The sequence below is a fragment of the Acipenser ruthenus genome, chromosome 4, assembly GCF_902713425.1.
Source record: "Acipenser ruthenus chromosome 4, fAciRut3.2 maternal haplotype, whole genome shotgun sequence".
NCBI classification, from domain to species: Eukaryota; Metazoa; Chordata; class Actinopteri; order Acipenseriformes; family Acipenseridae; genus Acipenser; species Acipenser ruthenus.
The window spans coordinates 57,542,091-57,566,373 of record NC_081192.1 but is presented as its reverse complement, the minus strand read 5'-3'; the positions used below and the strand labels follow the sequence as shown (position 1 = coordinate 57,566,373).

Below are 24,283 nucleotides of genomic sequence, written 5' to 3'. Positions count from 1 at the left end.
TGGCTCTGGTTTAGACGAAAAGATTCTGGATGGGGACCTCAAGCATATTAGAAAGAAAGCAACGTTGATGGAAAGGAAGGTAAGTAAGCTGGGCTTAGCTGAGCAGGGGATGGAGGGAGGTGATGCTGGGACGCCAGAATCACTGTTGAGCCCTGTAGTAGGGCGATTGCCCTGCACGTGTGTATTTAGTGTTGGTATCATTTGTATGGGGAAATGGGTTTATTGTATGTCGTTTTGGAGTTGATTTGTTTCATTACATTATTGTTTACAGACGGGCGCTTGATTGAGACTTGCTGCCTGCTAGGCTTGGTTGAGCGGAAGGGCAGCAAGTGATTGGCTGTGCTGGACCTCAATCAGCAGGTGGGTGGGTCTTGACCGAGTGTCCGTCAGTTCAAAAGCATCCGCGGGAGATGGTTTGGGGCGACTGTAACGCCATGCCAGAGGGGAGCGGCGTATACTCAGGAGAGGGTCCATTCTGCAGGAACGACAGCTACGCAACCCTGAGACTGCAAGCGGTGCTTGTGAAGGCAATGCCCAGCCAAGGCTGTATGAAGCAGCATGAGTCGTTGTATGAATAGCGGCTCATGAGTAGGTTAGTTAGAGGATAGTGATCCCATGTGATGTATAGCGAGGGTTCCGTAGTGTAGCCGGTTCCTGGAGCGGGACGCCTCGTTTATAAGGCTAGCGCTTATTTGTAGTTTTTGTACTATGTTTTATTTTGCCTTTTGTACAGCTTGCTGTATGTGTCCTCTGTGCGTTACCATGGCTGGTAACGTCACATGACCACCTTTACTTTCATTTCTGTTTGTATTAATAAATCCTGCGCACCTGTGCCGGTGTTTCAACTCCACCCCCAGTTGTCTCTCTGTGTTGTTTAACAGCGGCTATCCACGCACGTGACGTAAGACCCGGTCACAAGCCCTCTTAAGGTGTCATGGGCTGGTCGAGGAAACACCAAGGATGGAAGGTGCCCACTTGAAGACCCCAGAGAAGTGCCCTACTCAGCTCAGTCCAGACGGTTGTCATGCTGATGTGCTTGGAAGGCTGCACTGTGGTTGATCCCTGGAGCCAGCATTACACTTCAGCCATCAACACACTGTTGGTGTGCATACGCATTTTACACTGTATTTCAGTAGTAATCTGTGACAAACCAGTTTCTAGTCAGATAATCGGCTGGCTCTAGCATACAGAAGCTGCAGGACAGGCTAGCAAAACTGCATATTGCATTGACTACAGTTTTATCGCAGTACCATATTTTGCCATTTTATAGCTGATTATGGCTACCACTGTACCACTGTCTGGAAAAGATTCACATAAAATGTCCCGATATACCCCAAAAGCAGCGCTGAGATTTTTTGATGTGGGTCACTGTTTTTTAATATAACTGATAAATCACCACAATCAACCATGCATTTGTCAATAACATCAGCAGAAGCAGAAAGCAAAATGGAAACTAAATTTATCTCTTTACCTGAGATGATTTGGCTCCTGACTCGAGCAGAGACTGCAGCAGCTAGCGGGATGAAGAGAGATCCAGTGGAAGGACCTTGAGACTTCCGGTTGTGGAGATGGTAGCAGGGATTTGCTTTGTAGCATTTTGAGATGGTTGTTGATTTGTTCCAAATTTTGAAGTCCAGAATTGCTGAAAGGAAGCCGCAATTTTCATTAGTGGGGAAGACTGGAAACTGCTGCCTTTCGGGGGAAGCCAGGTAGGGGACTTTAGTTTTTCTGGAGTAGTGCAGGTTTTGGCAGTCCTTTTTTATTATCTTGAGGTTCAGGGGAAGCAGATTTTGTAACTGCAGTTACGGAAGTCAAGTTGCTTGCACGTTAAATTTTATCCAAGTATAGCCGAAACATTTTGGAATGGGAAGTCTCCGGGTTAACTGGGATGCCATGGGAAAATAAAGTTTCTAGAAGTCATGGAATTGGCCAGTTGGCTATACGAGGAACCTTAAGAGACAATTGAGTATTATGTCTTGGAGCTGCAGGGGAGGATTCTGTTTTTAGAAACAGAGATGGAGAAGGCTTAGGATCTTCCACAGCGGCGCCCTAATCAAAAAATTCAGGAAATTCCCCCAGAAGGCTTGCTTCTTCACCTGAGCTGATATCTAAATTCATAATGATCCACACAGGAAAATGTGGAAAAACACACTGGGGCAGCCGAACGAGAGTGAACTCTGATGTACAGCAGGGATGAATGGATTGAAGTAAGGTATAAAACCCTTTCTAGTTGATCACTGGACAAATGACGAATGAGATACTTGCCATTTGAACAGAAATGTGTTTATATACAGACATATTACATAAAGCGCAACCTCAAAAAATGGTAAAAAATTAAATAAACAAATATTTGAAAATAAATTTATGTATATACAGGTATATCATGTACAAACAAAACTGTACAACTGAAACAATGTAAATGAGTATCAATTTTTTTTTAATAAATGGGTTTATATTGTCTACATAACAAAGTGCATATATGCAACCGAAGCTATGTGTTTATGCACAGACATACTATAATCAAAATGACATGAATAAATAAACATTTGAACAGAATGGGCATAATTTACATTTGTGCTGGCACAAATCACAAAGATCCTGCGCTTTTCAATATGTGCAGTGCCCTTACCCACAGACTGCTTTTGTGCATTTGGCACAGCTATCAACAGTAACTCAGGCTTCTGGCACCAAATGCTCCATTGGCATTTACTAGTGCAATGAAAGCTTCTAATTCCTCCAAGGGCGTTGACCAGGAATCATCTTGTAGTTGTCGGTGGGCTTCTGCTTCAGTGCAATGTTGTTTGTGGTGAAGCGTATGCATGTCAATCAATTGGCGAAAAGCATTCAATGTTGCGTTTTGCATATGCCGTGGATCCTGGAACTTCACTCAAAATATTATGTTCACCCCTTCTACCTGCAGCTTCAACACCAGGACTTATAGTGTTCCAAACAGTGCCATCATTACCAGCCTCTTGAGTGCCAGGTGGTTCTGGCGCTACCACTGGAGAAGCGGCTGCCTCAGGTGAAGTAGTGGCTGGATCAGGTGCAGGGGCTTTTGCAGGTGAAGTGGCTGGCATCCTTGCAGGGGCTGCCACAGGATTGTTTCTTCTCCCATGGGATCTCCTTCACCCTCTTCGCGCGCTAGGTTCTGGCACTTCTCTGGCATCCTTCTCACTGTCACTGCTGCTAGAAGATTCATCTTCGCAAACCCAGTCTACTTCAGAGCCAGATTCGTCATTGTCTGTCTCTGTTGCATCAGAATCGTTGTTTGGTAAACTTTGCAGTAATTCCAAACACTGCTTTGCTGTCCTCTGTCTCCCGCGATCCATTTTCAACATGTATTGGGGTAACAATGAATTTCTTAGAAAAACGAGTGACTTGTATAGTAAACAGTGCAGACAGACATCCAGATGCCGTGCACTCTCAAGGCTGATTGATGGGCTGTCAGGAGGCTCATTGAAACAATAAAAATGTCAGAAGACCGCTTACTTGAGGAATGCAGACTGATATAATCAAACTGCAATACATGCCGGCAAGTCCCGACTGATAAATACAAATAATACAGCAAAATTTAATTGTTATAATATGTTTTATATGTCGCTGTCAATTTGACCGCTCCTGGTCAGAATAGGTATGATTGTATTTAATCTCGCTCATTTTTGCAGCTACATGATTCTTTCTTTGTCAGGGTAATTAGTACATATATTTAAGAAAAGGCAGTAAAGCACAACTCTGTATCTTAAACACACACACCGCAATCTAAATTTAAATTCCAAAAACGATCAAAATGACCACTTTGGTCGTTCTAGTGTTAAATTGAAGCTTTCAGACAGCAAAAAAAAACAAGTTAAAGATTTAGTGGATCAAAACATGTGCGGTTTCCAGAAATCGAGAAGAGTGTTGGTGATTTTTTAATTCAACAACGAAATTCTGGCTTACTTGTCAGTCGAGACGTGATTCGTGCCAAAGCCTGTGAGGTGGCTGATGCAGCTTGCATACAGCGTTCACAATTTAAAGCAAGTTTAGATTGGGTGGAGAAGTTTATGAAACGTCAAGGCTTTTCATTATGCATACGAACCTCTGTGTCAGAAGCTGCCTGACGGATTCGAAGAGAAGCTGTACAATTCCAGCGTTTCGTTATTCGGCTCTGTTGTAACAAACAGTACCAGCTTGGACAGATTGGAAATGCTGATCAGACTCCCTTATATTTTTGACATGCCAAGCAATGCCAGTTCATAAAAAGGGAGAAAAACAGGTGAGATTAATCGCAACTGGAAATGAGAAGTAGCGCATTACTGTAATGCTCTGTGTGACAGCAGACTGCCACAAACTGCCTCCATATGTCATTTGTAAGCGTAAACCCTGCCGAAAGAAAAATTCCCAAAAGGCATTTTTGTTCAAGTACAGAAAAAGGATGGATGACGGAGGAGCTTGTACTGGATTGTCTGCAGAAAGTGTGGTTTCGGCGTCCTGGAGCCTTGCTAAAATTGAATGCAATGCTTGTGCTGGATGCTTACAACCGATGCAGTTAACAAAAAACACTGCGTGACCATAAAACAGACCTGGACATCTGTGTGAACAAGCCATTTAAAGATACACTTAAACATCTTTATCAGAAATGGCTTGGGAATGGCGATAAACAACTGACACTTACTGGACAAATGCACCGTGCACATCTGCCCCTCTGTGTGAATGGATTGTCAACAGAGACTGTGGTGCACTCCTTCAGAAAATGTTATATATCAAACTAGTTTGACGGAACAGAAGATGACATTGTCTGGGAGATGTCAAGCAATAAAGAGGGCTCCTCCAACTCCGAGGATGAGGATAATGGAGAGATTCATTGTTGTACAGATACCATGTGTTCATTTACCATTATTACAATATGCATTACCAATATGCCTAATAGACGAGTTTGTAGCATTTCAACATTGCTACAACTGTTTATGTAAGATGTGTGTATTGTTTTAATTTTTTTTTTGTTTGTTTTAATTTTTTTTTTTTACATTTTGACTTTTTAAAATTTTTAAATTGCATTCCCTGCCTCAAGATGGCTTCATCATCCTCCTGCTCACATATGTAACTGAGATGGATTCACCAGTGAGCAGGAGGATAATAGGAAATGTAGTTCTGAGGTCCATGGGAAGCCATCTTGAGGCAGGGAATGCAATTTAAAAATTTTAAAAAGTGGTCAAAATGTAAAATAAAATAATAATTAAAACAATACACACACCTTACGTAAACAGTTGTAGCAACACATGGGAACATGTAACACAATAAAATAAAAAGGTCCTTATATACCCTTTAAATTCGAAGGAATACGGTACCTCTCTGACCTTGTTGCCATTAAGTGTTTTTATTTTTTTTGCTACTGATTCATTTATCTGGCAAAAGGCCATCTGACTTGAATACATTGAACATATTTGATTGTACAGGAGGCAGCATAGTTCTCTACTGTCATTGAAAAAATAAAATGTATTATCTAAAGTTTATTGCAAACACCCATTACTGTGTATGTGGGTTACCTGCCTCCACTATCCCTGTTGTTTCTATCTCAGGAGACAGATGCCATTTAATTTAATTTAATTTATTTTAATCTAAATTGAGATGAAAGCTGAATGATACATTTTCTATTCTTTTTTTAGTTACTTGGTGAAGAACGATTTCAAGATATTGAAAAAATTAAAACTATCGGGAGCACCTACATGGCTGTGTCAGGACTGTCACCTGAAAAACAGGTATTAGCCCTCTGCATGTGCTCCACATTTGCTAATGTATGTATATTTTAACATTTCATCTGTTGGTTATTGCACCAGTTATGCCAGCTGCATGCTCTAACACATCAAGAAATCCCATTCTTCACATCAACTGTACCGCAATGACTTTCTACCATGCTTTATTCTCAATATTGTGCTTATAAAATTGCAAAATTGCTCTATATATGTATAGAAAACTAAAAGATTAAACTTGAAATTAATTTTTATTGAAAGTGTCTTCCACAAGCACAAAATACTTTAGCTGTAATGTCTACAAATTGTCTTGAAGAATTTATTACAGCTTAATTGTTAATTTATTTACTTTTTTATTTTTATATTGCAGCTTGAGTGTATTGTTTTAACACTACATTTTTATACACAATGGTATGTACATTTTATCTTCACAATAATGACGCTCTGCACCTTTACATTTTAAACAGCAAGCTGTCATTCTCACGACAAGTTAAGATCTTTTCTCAATAAGTGCGTCGTGTCAAAGCTTCAGCTTCCAGTGTATTTTGACGCCGTCAAGTTGCTTTCACACCAAAGGCGTCAATCAATCTGAAGTCACTGAACACACCATTTCCTTAGTCTCAGAATTACATTTTTTATATCTTTCAGCACTCAGTGCTGTAACATTAGTACTATTTCATGAGCACTAATAATAGTTATATGTATTTTGCAGAACAAATTTAAATGAGAATGTGTTATAAATATTTAATATACATTGGGTGGGTGAAGCAGGCATCTGGCGATTCTGCCTCTAAGGAGAGTTCTGCTCAGAATGATCGGTGCTGTTCATGAATTTTGCAGTTTACTCGTATAATTGAATACTAATCAGTGAGGCACAATCTTTCTGCATTATTTAGAAGTATAAATACTTTATTGGTTTTTATTTTATTTTCCTTTTAAAGATGTACAATTTCAGAAATATCATCATCTCAAGCGTTTTGAAGCTGGTCGAAAATTTAAGTATAGTAAAAGAATTGAAGAAAAAATACCATGTGCAACTTATTTTTATTTTTGCTTGTAGTTTCTTTCTGTGATCTCAAAACTCCGCCCTGGTCAAAATATGATGACAGCGCGAAATGCTGCAGTTCCGTGGCATCGAGTTTTTGTTTTTTAGCGCTACTCTTATTCAAGCTCCATTTCGAGTCTTTGTCGATGTTGATTCATGTTTGTAGACAGTCTAAGCTTTCTGACAGTATAGGCCCTTGATCTTAGGACATACAGAAAGGTGAAAAAGACGTATTTCTTTCTTTACTCTGAAATTTTAAAAAACAATCGGGGCCTGTGGCAGAGCAGGGCTCTGCCCTTAGAATTACTGGCAGGGATGGAGTTAAATTCTCCTCCCTGCCCAGGTTGATTGCTTCAGGTGGGAGCAATCCACCAATTAATTATTCAATTATTATTCAGCCACCTAGCATAAAAGGAGACCTCAGCCTCCCAGTTGGTGAGAGAGTTCTGGAAGGAGAAGAAGTGTTTTTCTGTGTGTGCTGTGTTTTGTAAGTTTTTGACCAGTGAAGGCAACGCCCAGCCTGGAAGCTTTATTTGTAAGTTTTGTTTTGTGTTTATTATTTTGTGTTTAAAACCTTTTTGTTTGGCCCTTGTGCCTATTTATTTGATTATTTTTTGTTTAATAAAGATCGTTATTTTGCCCTTTTCACTGTCTCTGAGCCTCAAAACTCTGTCATCCTTGTCACAGGGCCAAAGTAAGATTTACACTATTTGCTGTTGAAGGTGTCTATAATGCATCGTCATTTAAACCAACAGTGCAACAGTGATTCGGGTGGGGCGGAGCGAGCTTCACCCAGTGTTGAGTGTATGATACAGGGGGTTTTTTTAACCTCAAAAATATGTTTTAGAAATGATTGCAGCACAGGGATAATAATATTTTTTAACACTAGAACCCCCAGGTTTATGCTACTACCTAGAACCGCCAGCAGTAATCATTTTGACGTGTACATTTATATATACAGTATATATATATATATATATATATATATTCAATAGCAAAAACTTTGTTAAAGTAACGTTAAGGTTTGTTTGCAAATGTCCAAAAGGTTAGGAAATTGCAAGTTAAGGTAGCCACGCAACCTTAACTCTGCACCCTTATGTGTATGTTTCCTGTCACACTTGACATCACATATGACATCATCAATGACATCGGCAATGACATCACTAAGCACATGACAAATTCTCCCTGAAGACTGTCCATACGGAAGTCATTGTGATTGGTAACATGTTCAGTAACTGCATTCCCACAATCTTTGCTGTCAAGCTCATTATTTCACCAATGTTTAAATAAAACCAATTAACTCCAAACTCTAATACTGGAATCCACAACATTGGAACTCTGCTGCCCGCCTGGTGTTCTCTGCCTCGCTTCGCCCACGCTACTCCACTACTCCGCTCACTCCACTGGCTCCCGATCTCCGCTCGCATCCAGTTCAAGACTCTTGTATTAGCCTACAGATGCCTTGACCAGTCTGCACCCAGCTGCCTCCAGACCCTCATCTCTCCCTACACCCCCACTCGACCTCTCCGCTCCGCCTGCACTAGAAGACTGGCTCTACCTCCGCTACGCTCCCCTGCCTCCAGAGCCCGCTCCTTCTCCACCCTTGCTCCGCAGTGGTGGAACGACCTTCCTACAGATGTCAGGACTGCCCAGTCCCTGACCACATTCCGGCGCCTCCTTAAGACTCACCTCTTCAAACAGCACCTGTAGAACTCCTCTGTTGTATCCTGGGACACTATCACCCTTCATTTAAATATGCTTTATTTTGCTCTTATCTGCCCCCTATTTTACTACATTTAATCCAGTACTTCAGAATATTGTAATCTGCCAAGTGTTTAACCTGTAGTATTTTGTACTTAATCATATCCTGATGTAACTATCACTATTTAATCATATCCTGATGTAACTTTCACTATTATCTGCTGTATTATTGAATTGTGGTTTGTCACACTTGAAAAAAATTATTGTATTTCTTGCTCTTATTGTATGACTTGTATTGTAACACTTGAATGTATTTGTATTTGCTTGCGATTGTAAGTCGCCCTGGATAAGGGCGTCTGCTAAGAAATATATAATAATAATAATTGGCTTTCTTGTATGAACTACACTGTTTCACATGGCAAAAGGAGTCACTGCATTTTCTACAGTATTATTATTCATTTTATTTTTGCACTGTTACCCATTCTTCTTTCAAACTTTACACTTCAGTAAGAATTCTTGCTAACATAATCTTATGGCTGGAAGCCAATTATGACATTGTAATGTTTAGGTAAAATTGCAGATTTCTGCAGTTCAATGAAGTACATAAAGCAGAAGTGGATTGTAATGTGTGGATTTTATGCTTTCAAGAAACATAAAACACTGCTTTGTGTACCACAGTATACATGGAGCAGCAGTATACCATACAGTACTACAGAACATTCCTTTTCTATTTCACTGGCGTCTTCTGAGTGAAATTTAATGGATGGAGTGTTATCTTATATGTAGGGTTTCACATATTGCATGTCCCATCCATTTTCAGGTACTCCTTTCCAAACATCAAATACTCATCACTATATACGTCAACATGAATTACACATTTCTGAGTACATGGAAATCTGTTGTTGGTTAAAGCACATTTCGACAGCAAAGATAATGCTGTTACTGAACATGTTACCAATCACAATGACTTCCGTATGGCCAGTCTTGGGGGAGAATTTGTCATGTGCTTAGTGATGTCATTGCCCATGTCATTGATGATGTCATATGTGATGTCAGGTGTGACAGGAAACATACACATAAGGGTGCAGAGTTAAGGTTGCGTGGCTACCTTAACTTGCAATTTCCTAACCTTTTGGACATTTGCAAACAAACCTTAACGTTACTTTAACAAAGTTTTTGCCACTGAATTTCCATAGTTTTGCAGAAGGCATCTTGGAAATTCAAACAACCAACAACAAGTATGTAAAGATTTTTTTTAAAAGCCAGGTTTATTGAGGCAAAATCAAATGTTGTTAATCCCTGCCCCTGAGGCTAGAGGAGGGGGGAAAGCAAAGACTGACCCTGGAGGCTGGAGAGGTGGAGACAGCAAGGACTGTACCTGAGGCTGGAGAGATGGGGACAGCAAGGACTGTACCTGAGGCTGGAGAGGTGGGGACAGCAACGCCTGCCCTGGAGGCTACAGAGGTGGGGACAGCAACGCCTGCCCTGGAGGCTACAGAGGTGGGGAAAGCAACGGCTGTACCTGAGGCTGGAGAGGTGGGGAAAGCAAAGTCTGCCCTGGAGGCTACAGAGGTGGGGACAGCAACGCCTGCCCTGGAGGCTACAGAGGTGGGGACAGCAAGGACTGTACCTGAGGCTGAAGACGTGGAAGCAGCAATGGCTGTACCTGAGACTGGAGAGGTGGGGACAGTAACATCTGTACCTGAGGCTGCAGATGTGACGACAGCAATGGCCGTAACTGAGGCTGGAGAGGTGGGGACAGCAATGGCTGCCTTGGAGGCTGAAGAGGTGGAAGCAGCAACGGCTGTACCTGAGGCTGGAGAGGTCGGGACAGCAATGGCTGCCAGAGAGGCTGCAGATATGGCGACAGCAAGGCCTGTACCTGAGGTTGGAGAGATGGGGACAGCAATGGCTCTATCTGAGGCTGGAAAGGTGGGGAAAGCAAGGGCTGTTCCTGAGGCTGAAGAGCTGGTGACATTATTTGAACAGTACTGCCAGGGAGCAGTTATTCTTGTTATGTTGTGTGGCTCTGTCCACTCTCTCTAGAAAGATTGTGTAAGAATCCTGCAGGTTTTTAGGCAGACGGATGCGTTGTGTGCAATTTAAGGTCTTGATGCCATATTAGATTTGTCGTTGCTTCTTCTCTCTTCTATCTGTCAGGCGCATCTTTCAAGTCTTATCAGTTCTTACCTGAATTAGATAGGAGATATTTGGATCAACCACCAAAGGAAAAAAAGGTTTCTGAAATGTAATAAATAGAATTATGTATAGTGATTTGGATATCTGAAAATGTATATAATAATCTATGATATACTAAGAGTATTTATTAAACATGAAATAAAAACAATAACAGGTTACATGCATTTCTAAATTGAATTGCCCAAAAGTTTACTCGAAATGTAATAAATAGAATTCTGTATAGTTGTACTTTACTGTACTGTCTTGACGAGTTTTACACATAAACAATTGCAATACGAATATTACTATTGTAATGTTTTGTTTTTTTTTGGGGGGGGGGCGTATTACCTAGATAAACAAATTATTATTAGTTTCCCTAGTACTGAAGGCACAAACACCAATTATTATTACTGATTACCAGTTTTATCCAGACAGAAACACAGATCTGACAAGTGTGCTGAACTATAGGCTATTCAATGTCTCCCTATTCAGTGAAATGGAATGGTCGAAAGCAACGCTGCCAAGCACCGACATCAGACAGAAGTGACGTCAGACAGTTATCTTTTTTGGTTCAATTTTGGTAAAACCAGGACCCCCCGAAAATATTAATACCCTGTTGCACATCTAAACTCCGGGACTATGTGTATGCCAAGTGTGGTTCCTTAATTAGCAGTACAGGTGTTAGAAAGTCTTTGATTTACGGTTAAATGCTGCCCTCTAGTGTTCATGAATGTTATATTGTTCTCTTTATACACGTCATCTTAGTGAGACAGTTTCCTTATGAGTCAGCTTAGAAAGTCGGTTTTTCTGTATTGTCATAGACGGCTGAGAGTAAGCAAGCCCTTTCTTACACGAATAATTCATCTATCTGTGCGTCAGTGCCGAAATGTAAGTAATAATCTTAGTTATAAGTATTTCATCATCATTTCTGTTTAAGTTGATATCAGTACTTATACGTAAGATTTAAGTTTAATGATTGTAAACATAGCATAGTAAGCTCATGCATATTCACTCTGCCAATGGCAATGTTTCCTTAGTTTACTTAATCCCTTGTTTATTGGAACAAGCAGGGTTTATAGAAATTGTTGTTTCTTGTTTATTACAGACCACAGATACTAGCATTACCCAGATACTAGTATAACACAGATACTAGTATAACACGGATAATATTATCTCCTCATTGGTGATTATAAACACGGATTGTTACTTGATGCACGTTCTGAATAAACCCACACGTTCTGGAATTACCTGTCTCCCCGTGTCTACTCATCTGACCGTGAGCCTATCCTTAGGCATCTGTTCAACTTCACCAAAAGAACTAGTCTAGCCTGAAGAGGTCCCTGTCCTCTGTTACATGGTCCTTCGAGCCGGAGCTTACTGAACAGACTGACCTAAGGATAAAATGGATAACAAGCAAAACGCTGATGGACCTAATCCTGTCACCCACGGCGCCAGTGCAGACAGCATGGATATCTCCAGTGCTGTGAACCCAGTTAACCCATTAACTACCAGCCTACCTTATCCTGCTGTTGCCACCACCACCGTAGTGGACACCCCGACTGTCTGTACAGTGACAATATCCCAACCACTGGGCCCAACCATCAGTACAGGTAGCCAGCCATCAGTGCGTGCCCGTATCCACCGGGAGAGACAAATTCCGCAATACCTTTCAGACTATGACATGGGATACCACCCGTCACGGGCACCCTCCACCACACAACATGCCCGAGCACCACAGAGCGAGGCAAGCACACAAAGCAGATCACGCTCATGCCAGAGCAGAAAGTTTGATATCGCATCTCAGCGAAGCAGCCGTATCACACAGCTCAGCTCACGCACCGCACGCAGCCATGCCTCAAGCACATCACTCAGGGATTCACAGTCAGCCATTCTCCGGGAAGAACAAAAACGAGCCGAACTGGAAGAGCTGAAACGTCAGATAGCTGAGGACAACAGGGCTGATGAACAATACAGACAACTAGATTATCAAGCCCGTGAGGCCCTCCGACAGAGAGAAATGTTTACACAACAACTGTTGAGACAACGGCGCCTCAGGAAGGTAGAAAGACAACTAGAAGAAGCTCAGATGATTACATCATTCATCAAAGAAAATGAACAAAGTGAGGGCATCACGTCACTTTCAGGTGATGCCTGTGCAGAACAGCTTACCATTACTTCAGTGAGCAACACTGCAATGCCTCCTACAGGCCCCCAGCAGACCAAGACTGGTTCTAATGCCCAACAGAGCACTCTGAACGCTGAGGCAACGCCCTACCCTCCCACCACCACAGGGACTGACCCGGGCCACAATGTGCTACCTACGGGATCAGTACCTATTTACCTAGTCAATCAGGTTTCTCCAGCCAACTTACCACCTGCTGTCCATGACACAGTCTCATCGTTTATACCTGGAGAAGCTAACCTACAACAGCCTCACCCTGTCAATACGCCTCTTCACCCCTCAGTAGGAGAAACACCCTGTTCATCGGTAGCCTACCAGGCATTACCAGCAGCATCACCATACATGCAACCTATGTATCCACCTGGGGTACTTCCTGCACCAAACCTGATGGACCTGCTAATTGCCTCCTCACATGGTATACCAAAGCCTACCCTTCCCTACTTCGAGAATGGTAAAGGGAGTGACTTTGCCCTCCTCAAGATGGCACTAGACAGCCTTATGAACAACCATAGTCACCTCACCGAGCAGTACAAGTACCAAGTGCTGTTAGGTCGCCTAAAACTCCCCAGTGCATACAAGTTAGCCAAGGCTTATATGCACGACCCCAAGCCATACACTGCTGCACTCCAGGCCCTGAAGGATAAATATGGGCAGCCACGTCAACTTGTTCAGTGTGAGATAGGTACCATCATGAATGCTCCACCAATTAAGTTTGGAGACGCTGAAGACTTTGATGACTTCGCTCTAGCGGTGCACTCCCTGGTTGGCATGCTGCAATCTCTCGAAGGAGAGAATGGATACGAACTAAAGTGCGGCTCACACGTCGACCGACTCATGAGCAAGCTACCTGCAAGCTACCGTGATGGATTCGTGGAGTACTGCATCAACCGTGGCATACTGAGAGCTGATGCAGACCAAACTTACACTCTCTGTGACTTGTCCGCCTGGCTGCAGACCAAGTCACGTGCTAAACGAATCTCTAACCGGGCAGCCGTCCTCTATAAGGGAGAGACCCAAAAGCCAGATAAGAAGGAGCAACGCTGTACATTCAAGAAGAAACAGCAACCAACATCAGTGTACTACAATACAGAGTCCATGCCAGCCAATCCAACGTCACACTCCTCAACCAGTCCGATATCACCTACAAAGAGGAAAGACAAGCCGAAACCATACTGCCCCCGTTGCGATAATAGTGAACACTATCTCAATGCATGTGCAGAGTTCAAGAAGCTCTCCACGGAACAGATTATCAAGTGGATTACAGAGAAAGAACGCTGTTGGAGATGTGGACGATCACACTCTCCAGAGTTTTGCACCCTCAAGAAGCCTTGCAACACATGTAAGGAGCTGCACCTTACTGTCCTGCATGATGCTGTTCAGAAAGGATGCAAGAACGTTCTTATGACTGGCATCGAGCCTGAAACTATCTACTTCGACCGGCCAAACCGCCCTCACAATGTGATGCTGAAGGTGGTGAAAGTGCTTCTACACCATGCAGGCCAAACCATCGAAACTTATGCTGTACAGGATGATGGATCCGAGAGGACAGTCGTCTTGACTCCAGCAGTCCAACAGCTCAAGTTAAAAAAACAACCAGAAACGATGACACTCCGAACAGTGCGACAGGACATTGTACAAGTTCATGGTGCTTCAGTCACGTTTGACATATCCCCTGCTGATGATCCCAGCACGAAGTACAAGATACACCATGCCTTCACAGCGGATACTCTCGGTCTTTCAGAGTATTCTTACCCAACTAATGTCCTACAGAAGCGCTACCCTCATCTTCGTGGGCTCCCATTACCCCAGATAGACAAGGCTCATCCGATGGTCCTAATTGGTTCAGACTTCCCACATCTGGTAATACCCATAAAGCCAGTGAATTTAGGCCCGCCTGGGGCTCCAGTTGCAGTTTGTACCAACCTAGGCTGGGCGCTACAGGGTCCTGCTAGTTTTCTCAAGCAACAAACCAGTGAACAGCAATGTTTGCTGACGGCTATTATGCCTTCAACATCTGATCTGCTGAAGAATGTTGAGAGACTCTGGCAGGTGGACACCCTACCATTCATTAATGAGAAACATGCAACCCGATCAAAGCAAGATCAGCAGGCTATAGAACTACTGGAGACAAAGACCATCAGAGTGGACGAAAGGGGAGTACAGCGCTACGCCACACCATTACTTCGAGTCCAAGACAGCCCCCACTTCCAAGCAACGAAGGAGGCGGTACTCCCCAACCTTCGACGCACGGAGCAACGCCTTGCAAAGGATCCACAACTTGCTCAAGTTCATAACCAACTAATCCAACAGCTAGTAGATGCAGGGTATGTAAAGATACTGAGTCAAGAAGAAGTTGAAGCTTCAGAAGAATCTTGGTATTTCCCGCATCACGTAGTGCAGCACAATGGCAAGAACCGACTGGTGTTCAACTGCTCCTACCAACATGATGGTCTAGTGCTGAATAATCATCTGCTCCCGGGACCTACCCTCGGTCCATCCCTGCTAGGAGTACTACTCAGATTCAGACAACACACAGTCGCAATCTGTGGTGACATAAAAGCTATGTTTCACCAGGTACGCCTCTTGCCTGCAGACAAGCCGCTGCTCAGATTCATTTGGAGAGGCATGGAACGGGACAAACCCCCAAATGTCTACGAATGGCAAGTCTTGCCCTTTGGCACTACCTGCAGCCCCTGCTGTGCCACTTTCGCCTTACGTAAGCATGCACATGACAACAGTGATGGAAATGAAGATGTCCTAGACTCCATCGACAAGGCCTTCTATGTCGACAACTGCTTACAAAGTTTGACTACGGCAGCTGCCGCTAAACAGCTCATCGACAAGATGCGCGATCAACTGTCATCCGGCGGCTTTGAAATCAGACAGTGGGCCAGAAACTTGCCCTCTGTAGTCGAACACCTACCTCCCGAAGCGAGATCTGAAAGCTGTGAATTGTGGCTCTCTCAGAGCAGCGGGGACCCCCAAGAACCTACTCTTGGGCTACGCTGGAACTGCAGTACAGATGAGATAGGCTATAAACACCGCCCAGTAGAGTACCCAGAGCCAACCATGAGGAATATTTATAAGGTTCTCGCCAGTCAATATGACCCCCTTGGTTATATCACTCCATATACAGCCAGAGCCAAGGTACTCGTCCAAGATCTATGGAAGACAGAAAGAGGTTGGGATGATCCTATCAAACCTCAGAGTCTGCTGGAGCGATGGCTTACCTGGGAGAGTGAGCTCAGTGACCTACCGAGAGTTACAATGCCAAGGTGCTACACCCCACCTTGTGCCAACGTATCAACCTCAAGGAGGGACCTTCATATCTTCTGTGACGCTGCTGAGCGCATATATGGCTCAGTCGCTTACCTTCGCACGGAAGACAATTATGGCCACATCCACGTCAGCTTCGTCATGGCTAGATCCCGTGTAGCTCCCAAACGCCAGCTTTCCATGCCACGCTTCGAACTCTGTGCAGCGCTCACCGGAGCCCAGCTCGCCCAAATGCTCTGCACAGAACTGACTCTGCCTATCACACAGGTGCTTTTATGGAGCGACTCCACAACTGTCCTCACCTGGCTGAAATCCGACTCCTGCAGGTACAAGGTATTTCAGAGATTCAGAATCTCACGGCCAATTATCCGGCAGACGACATAACACGAGGTAAATCCCTGCGAGAACTAGGTCAGCACAACCGCTGGAGACATGGTCCCCCCTTTCTGTCTCAGCCACCAGAGAAATGGCCGGCAATACCATCCGCGGAGTATGGAGAGGATCCTGCTGAATTGAAGAAAGCAGTGTTCTGTGGAAATGTCTCCATACAACAGTCTATCAACCTTCCCAATCCTAGTCAGTTCAGCACCTGGAATGACCTGATCGTAGCCACACAGCAGTCCCTTGATGGGGCGGCCAGCAGCGATACAAGTTCCACACAGACAGCTGAATGCCGGATGGAGGCCGAGATCCTCCTCTTACAGCAAGTTCAGGCAGATAGCTTTTCAGGGGAGTTGAATGCCCTTGAGACAGGCAAAGATATACCAGCAAATAGCCGTCTATGGACTCTTTCACCCGAGTATGACCAGTGCCCCAGACTCATTAGAGTAGGGGGTAGGCTACGCCGAGCTGAGGGCCTGGACCCAGATTCAATCCATCCCATTGTGTTGGACCCGAGCCATCCAATAACAAAGCTCCTCATACAAGACTACGATGAAAGGCTTCTCCATCCTGGACCAGAACGAGTCCTTGCTGAAATCAGGCGTAAGTATTGGATACTACGCGGCCGAGAGGCCATCCGCCGACACCAATACACCTGCCAACAATGCCGTAGGTGGCGGGCCAACCCTGAAGTGCCGAAGATGGCAGACTTGCCTCCTGCACGCTTACGCCTTTATAAGCCCCCTTTCTGGTCTACAGGAGTAGACTGCTTCGGTCCTTTCACCATCAAAATTGGTCGGAGAACAGAGAAACGCTGGGGCATTATATTCAAGTGCCTAACGACCCGTTGCGTCCACCTTGACCTCTTGGAGAACCTCGACACGGATGCCTTCCTGATGGCATTCCGACGCTTCGTCTCTCGACGGGGCAAGCCCTTTGAAATCCTTTCTGATCGAGGCACCAACTTTCGTGGTGGAGATAATGAACTACAAGAGGCTATCGCCAGCATGGAGCCTTCACTTAAACAGCAGCTTGCCGATCAGAAAGTGACCTTCCGATTCAACCCGCCAAACGCTCCGCATTTCGGTGGAACCTGGGAACGTGAGATTAAATCGGTGAAGAATGCTCTGCGCGTGGTGCTTGGTGACCGTACTGTGACTGAGCCTGTTCTATGCACCGTCCTCATCGAAGTTGAAGGGATTCTGAATTCTAAGCCCCTTGGCTACGTGTCTTCAGATGTAGCTGATCCGGATCCAATTACTCCCAATGTGCTTCTAATGGGATGTCGGGATGCATCCCTTCCTCAGGTGATATACCCATCAAACGATCTGTTAGGCCGACGCCGTTGGCGCCACAGCCAGATTCTTGCAGACCACTTTTGGGCCAACTTTGTAAGACATTATCTCCCAGATCTTCAGGTACGCCAGAAGTGGCACAAGGACTGCAAAGACTTGACAGTTGATCAGGTTGTCATGATCGTCGACCCCCAGCTACCTCGTGCTCTGTGGCCGACCGGCAAGGTTACAGAGACCCACCGAGGACCAGATGGTCGCATCCGAACAGCCAAAGTCCAGGTCCGGGACCGGGCCTACATCCGTCCAGTAGCCAGACTGATCCGGCTTCCCTTTCTCAAGGAAGAGGATGAGGATATCCAAACCAACTGAACAGCCAGAGACTTTCCTCCTGACTTGCAAATTTTCTATACAAATTTGGGGGCGGCTGTGTTAGAAAGTCTTTGATTTACAGTTAAATGCTCCCCTCTAGTGTTCATGAATGTTATATTGTTCTCTTTATACACGTCATCTTAGTGAGACAGTTTCCTTATGAGTCAGCTTAGAAAGTCGGTTTTTCTGTATTGTCATAGACGGCTGAGAGTAAGCAAGCCCTTTCTTACACGAATAATTCATCTATCTGTGCGTCAGTGCCGAAATGTAAGTAATAATCTTAGTTATAAGTATTTCATCATCATTTCTGTTTAAGTTGATATCAGTACTTATACGTAAGATTTAAGTTTAATGATTGTAAACATAGCATAGTAAGCTCATGCATATTCACTCTGCCAATCGCAATGTTTCCTTAGTTTACTTAATCCCTTGTTTATTGGAACAAGCAGGGTTTATAGAAATTGTTGTTTCTTGTTTATTACAGACCACAGATACTAGCATTACCCAGATACTAGTATAACACAGATACTAGTATAACACGGATAATATTATCTCCTCATTGGTGATTATAAACACGGATTGTTTACTTGATGCACGTTCTGAATAAACCCACACGTTCTGGAATTACCTGTCTCCCCGTGTCTACTCATCTGACCGTGAGCCTATCCTTAGGCATCTGTTCAACTTCACCAAAAGAACTAGTCTAGCCTGAAGAGGTCCCTGTCCTCTGTTACAACAGGTGTTTTCAAAAGCGTCTTTTTTTGTTGTTTTAAACAGCTATTTTTATCGCCATGCTGTATCTCAAAAAGTTCACCAAATGCTACCCCGTTCACTGGGTTTGTTGAGCCTGTCAATCCGACCACACACACCAATTTTCATGCATATCGAAGGGGATTTACCCCCCTTTTGAGCTGGTTGTAAAATCGACTTTAAACAGAACCTTCGTTCAAACCTTAACTATGTCTGCGCGGTATGTGTATATATATATATATATATATATATATATATATATATATATATATATATATATATATATATATATATATATTGGTAACTGTCACAAAGACGGCCGGAGTGAGTGGCGTCAGACCAGAAACAGGAACACAAACGACAGAGAGATGGGGTTTTGTATTTTCTGTTCTGTTTAATAAACAGAACAGAAAATAAAAGGTTGGAACAGACAAAAACACTGGACACGGCACTACACGCCAAAATAAATAGACAAACAAAACGGACTACACAGACAAACGGTGCACGGAGACAAACAAACACGGTGAGTGAAAACACGTTAACTACTACTTTTACTTTTACTATTATTATTATTATTTCACCTCCGTCTCCAATCCCGTTCTCCACTCACCGAACACCAACCCTGAGTGCAAGAAACGTGCGTCTATTTATACTGTTTGTGCTGGGATTCAATTACTAATTAATTATTCACTTGAATCCCAGCACGTGAATTCATTACGTGCAACCCCGTGCCACACATTATATTTTAAATGCACGTGCGTGATGTGCAATCCCGTGCCTAAATACAAATATACACTTTTTAAATACACGTGAAACACAGACCCGTTTATATCCCGTGTACCAATGACTATGCACCAACATTTACACACGCAACATACAACACATAACACACAATTGCACACAGGGGCGGGGCACATTGACACAGTAACATTAATCTATTTTCCTAAGCATGGTTACATCAGCCTAACACATTGTCACCCAGTCTCTGACCAGCTGGCCAGATTTTCATCTTTGCACAGGTAGGTTCCGCTGCCAGCCAAGACAAGTGATCCCAAATTTGACAAGTTTGTTTGTCCAGCGATACCGTGCTTTTGTCAGAAACAGCTGCTTGTCCATGTAATGTTTTATGTTTAGCTTGAAACAGGCAATGCTGTTTTCAATGAAGGCGTTCCAAATTTCTGATGCCAAGGCAAATATATCTTAGTTGCTCTCAAATCAAAACGGAAAAATATCAAGATTTCACGAAAAATTCTTGTAATGGTAATATTATAAGACAGCAGTCTATATAAGAACATAAGAAGAACATAAGAAAGTTTACAAACGAGAGGAGGCCATTCAGCCCATCTTGCTCGTTTGGTTGTTAGTAGCTTATTGATCACAGAATCTCATCAAGCAGCTTCTTGAAAGATCCCAGGGTGTCAGCTTCAACAACATTACTGGGGAGTTGGTTCCATACCCTCACAATTCTCTGTGTAAAAAAGTACCTCCTATTTTCTGTTCTGAATGCCCCTTTATTCAAGTACATACTGTTGTAAACTCAACGGAGGTATAGATAACAAACTGGCTTGTATACATATAAAAAATAGTGATTGTAGGTTATACTAACAATAAAAGCATGTATGACTACTTTTGGCGGTTCTAGGTAGAAGTGCTCATAACTTTTTTTATTTTTGTGATTCAGACTTTCAAACGCCGTCAGTATATTTAACACACGTATTTAAGAAAAGTCAAGAACAGACAACCGCGGACCTTTAACACATGCAGAGTAATTTAAAATTTAAAAGTGAAAACCGTCAAAATGACTACTGTGGCAGTTCTAATGTTAATAGACTAATACATCACATTTTAAGCAAGGCTTTAATAGTTATGTTTTGATATATTAGATCTGCAGTAAGGACTGGCAGAAATGCTCATACCTTTAAAAGTGGCACATACATAAGAACGTTTACAAACGAGAGGAGGCCATTCAGCCCATCTTACTCGTTTGGTTGTTAGTAGCTTATTGATCCCAGAATCCCATCAAGCAGCTTCTTGAAGGATCCCAGGGTGTCAGCTTCAACAACATTACTGTATACGCATATACAGTGCCTATAGTAACTAGTCACCCCCCTTGGACGTTTTCACAGATTGTTGTGTTACAACCTGAAATCTTGATGCATTTAAATTTGATTTTTTTCCCTTTGATTTACACAACCTACTCAACACTTTGAAGAGGCAAGAGAATTTTTATTGTGAAACAGCAGTTAATGAAAAATAAAAAAAAACTGAAATGTCTTGGTTAGATAAGTATTCACTCCCCGAGTCAATACTTAGTAGAATCACCTTTGGCAGCAATTACACCATTGTTCTTGGCAAAATTGTTCAAGCTCTGTCAAGTTGGATAGGGATCGTTGGTGGACAGCAATCTTCAAGTCTTGACACAGATTTTCAATCGGATTCAAGTCCAGGCTTTGTCTGAGCTACTCTAGGACATTCACTTTCTTGTTTTTTAGCCACTCCAGTGTCGCTTTGGCTGTGTGCTTGGGGTCATTGTCCTGCTGAAAGGTGAATCTCCGTCCCAGTCTTAGGTCTTTTGCAGTCTGAAGCAGGTTTTCCTCAAGGATTTGCCTGTATTTAGCTCCATCCATTTTGCCCTCTACCCTGACAAGCTTCCCAGTCCCTGCCGATGAAAAGCATCCCCATAGCATGATGCTGCCACCACCGTCAGACCACAGAATCTTTTGCCACATCTTTTCAGAGTCTCCCACATGCCTTTTTGCAAATTCCAAGTGGGATTTTACATGGGCTTTTTTTAGAAATGACTTCCTTCTTGCCACTTTTCCATACAGGCCAGATTTGTGGAGTACCTGAGCTATTGTTGACACATGGACAGTTTCTTCCATCTCAGTCATGGAATGCTGTCTTTCAGAGATGTCATTGGCCTCTTGCTGGCTTCTCTGACCAATGCCCGTCTTACCTGGCTGCTCAGTTTGGGAGCATAGCCTGCTCTAAGCAGATTCTGGGTGGTGCCGTATACCTTCCACCTCTTAATGATCGATATGACTGTGCTCCAAGGGATATTCAATGCATTTGTAATCTTTTTATACCCCTCCCCTGATCTGTGCCTTTCCACAACTTTATCTCTGAGTTGTTTTGAATGCTCCTTGGTCTTCATGGTAGTGTCTTTGCTTTGAATGCACTACCCAACAAGCGGGACCTTAAAGAGACAAGTCTATTTAATCTGTAATCATGTGAACCACTTTTATTGCACACAGATGGACTCCATTTAACTTATTGTGTGAATTCTGAAGGCAATTGGTTGCACCTGAGCGTATTTAGGAGTGTCATAGCAAAGGGGGTGAATACTTATCTAATGAAGACTTTTCAGGTTTTTATTTTTAATTGATTTGTTTTTTCACCCCACCCCCCATTTTTTCACACATTGAAAGTGTTAAGTAGGTTGTGTAAATCAAAGGAAAAAAAAAATCCCATTTAAATGCCTCAAGATTTCAGGTTGTAACACAACAAACTGTGAAAATGTCCAAGGGGGGTGAATACTTACTATAGGCACTGTATCTGCACTAAGGACTGTGAGAAATGCTGTGCCTGTGCCATGCCAGTGAGGCATGTTTTTGGGAGGCTTGCTTGTTCACTTCTGTAATTCTGTTGAAAGTAAATTCAAATGTTCTCCAAAATTAAACATTGCTCAACAAAATACTTAAGTCTGGTTGGGTAAACATCTTTTGGAAAAATGTAGATAAACGAGAGGTTTATCTGCTTTCTAGTCTTTTTTCTGTCTTCTATCTTTCCGAAACCCATTTCTTGGACACTGTAGGTGCCTGCCTGTGTGCTGTGACCTTCCTACTCTCTGTTTTTTTTTCAGTTTGTTCACAATCTAAATGTTATTATTAAGGAAAATAATATATATGGTTTAATTTTGAACACAGCAATCAAAACAATTACAGCTGGTATGAAAGCCTCCATAACATGTACAGCATTCTAAAAGAAATTGTTACACTGGACGCTGACGCGACATGCTTGGTGTGAAAAGACCTTTAGACTCTGAGACAGGCAGGCTTGCTTACTTGCTTGCAGTGTGTCGCTCAACACTAACAAAAGTGTTTACTTTATCTTAAACCCTTAACTGCTATTTAAAAAAAAAAAATGTTGGATTTCTGTTATTTTTACACAGGATCTCTTATCGAGCAAATAATGGGTCGGTGGTTCCAATTTCATTATGTTACACGGATAAAATACCATTGATGTAACACAGTTGTTAAACCTAATTCATAACTTGCTTCAATGCTAGCACTACCTTGTGCTGTGATACATCCAGAGTGAATTTAAAATAGTCTGCGTGTAGCTTTCATTTCTGTTCAATGAGGATCAACACAGGGTGAGAAGGCAGTGCAGTATCCCGTGGTACCCCATAGACACAGAGTGCTGAGCAGTCTAAGATACAAAAAGTAAAAAAAGACCAGGAAGCACATAAGTCTTCCCCAAGATCCTGGAACGTGCGGAGGCCTTTGTCATCAAAAATATGTATATTTCTTGTGGACCAGGGTGGATAGGTAAAAGGCTGAGAGCCTGTCAGTAGATGGGAATTATTCAAAATAGGTGAGAGCATGGAATTTCAGAGGGTTGCCAAGAAAACTGTCAATTTTCTTCCATATATCCAATGAGTTTTAAATAATTCGAAGAGAGAAAGCCCTATTTTTAGGGGTGGAAAATAAGAGATCTTGAAGCCTAATTGGTTTAATAGGCTTCTTCAATTGGTTGCCTCGAAGCTGTCATCCTTAAATCCAGCCATGATTTAAAAACCCTTAGCTGAAAGGCCCAATAATAATACTTAAAATCAGACACAGCCAAACCACTCAATGTTTTGGGGCACTGCAAGGTCATCAGTTTAATTCTTGGCCTCTTGCCCCTCCAAATAAAACCAGTTATTATGGAGTTAATTTGTTCTAAGTATTTATTAGGAGAGAGATAAAAAGCATGAAAAAAATAATTATACCAGTGAGTATATTCATTTTTATAATAGAGAGCCTATCATGTAATGTGAGCTGTAAGGGAGACCATCTTGCCAAATCTGTTTTTATTTTATTCAAGGAATCTCCCATATTTTATTTACAAATCTGTTGGAAATTGGGGAATATCTTAATACCCATGAAGGTAAAACCTGTAAGCTGTGTTTGAAAAGGGATATAGTGGGGAGAGGGGTATTCTTAGTCGAAAGGTTCAGAGGCATAACTGACCCTGTCTGCATGCACGCAGTAGGATTGCGGATCATATTAAGCTAAAGTGTTCCAGAGCTGCCCATTGGTAATTCCATTCGAGGCGGTTGAATGCTTTCTCAGCATCTAAAGAAAATACTGCGCAAGAGAGTGGTTCATGCGGG

At 42.8% G+C, this 24,283-nt stretch overlaps 1 protein-coding gene across 2 annotated transcripts in view; it reads left to right on the top strand.

Moving 5' to 3' along the window:
- adcy8 (adenylate cyclase 8 (brain)) overlaps positions 1-24,283 on the top strand; it is a 229,790-nt gene that overhangs the window by 175,992 nt on the left and 29,515 nt on the right. For both annotated transcript variants that reach the window (XM_033998810.3, XM_033998809.3), the window contains one exon: positions 5,646-5,738. In XM_033998810.3, the coding sequence (XP_033854701.2) occupies positions 5,646-5,738 (93 nt within the window). The remainder of the gene's footprint in view (positions 1-5,645; positions 5,739-24,283) is intronic.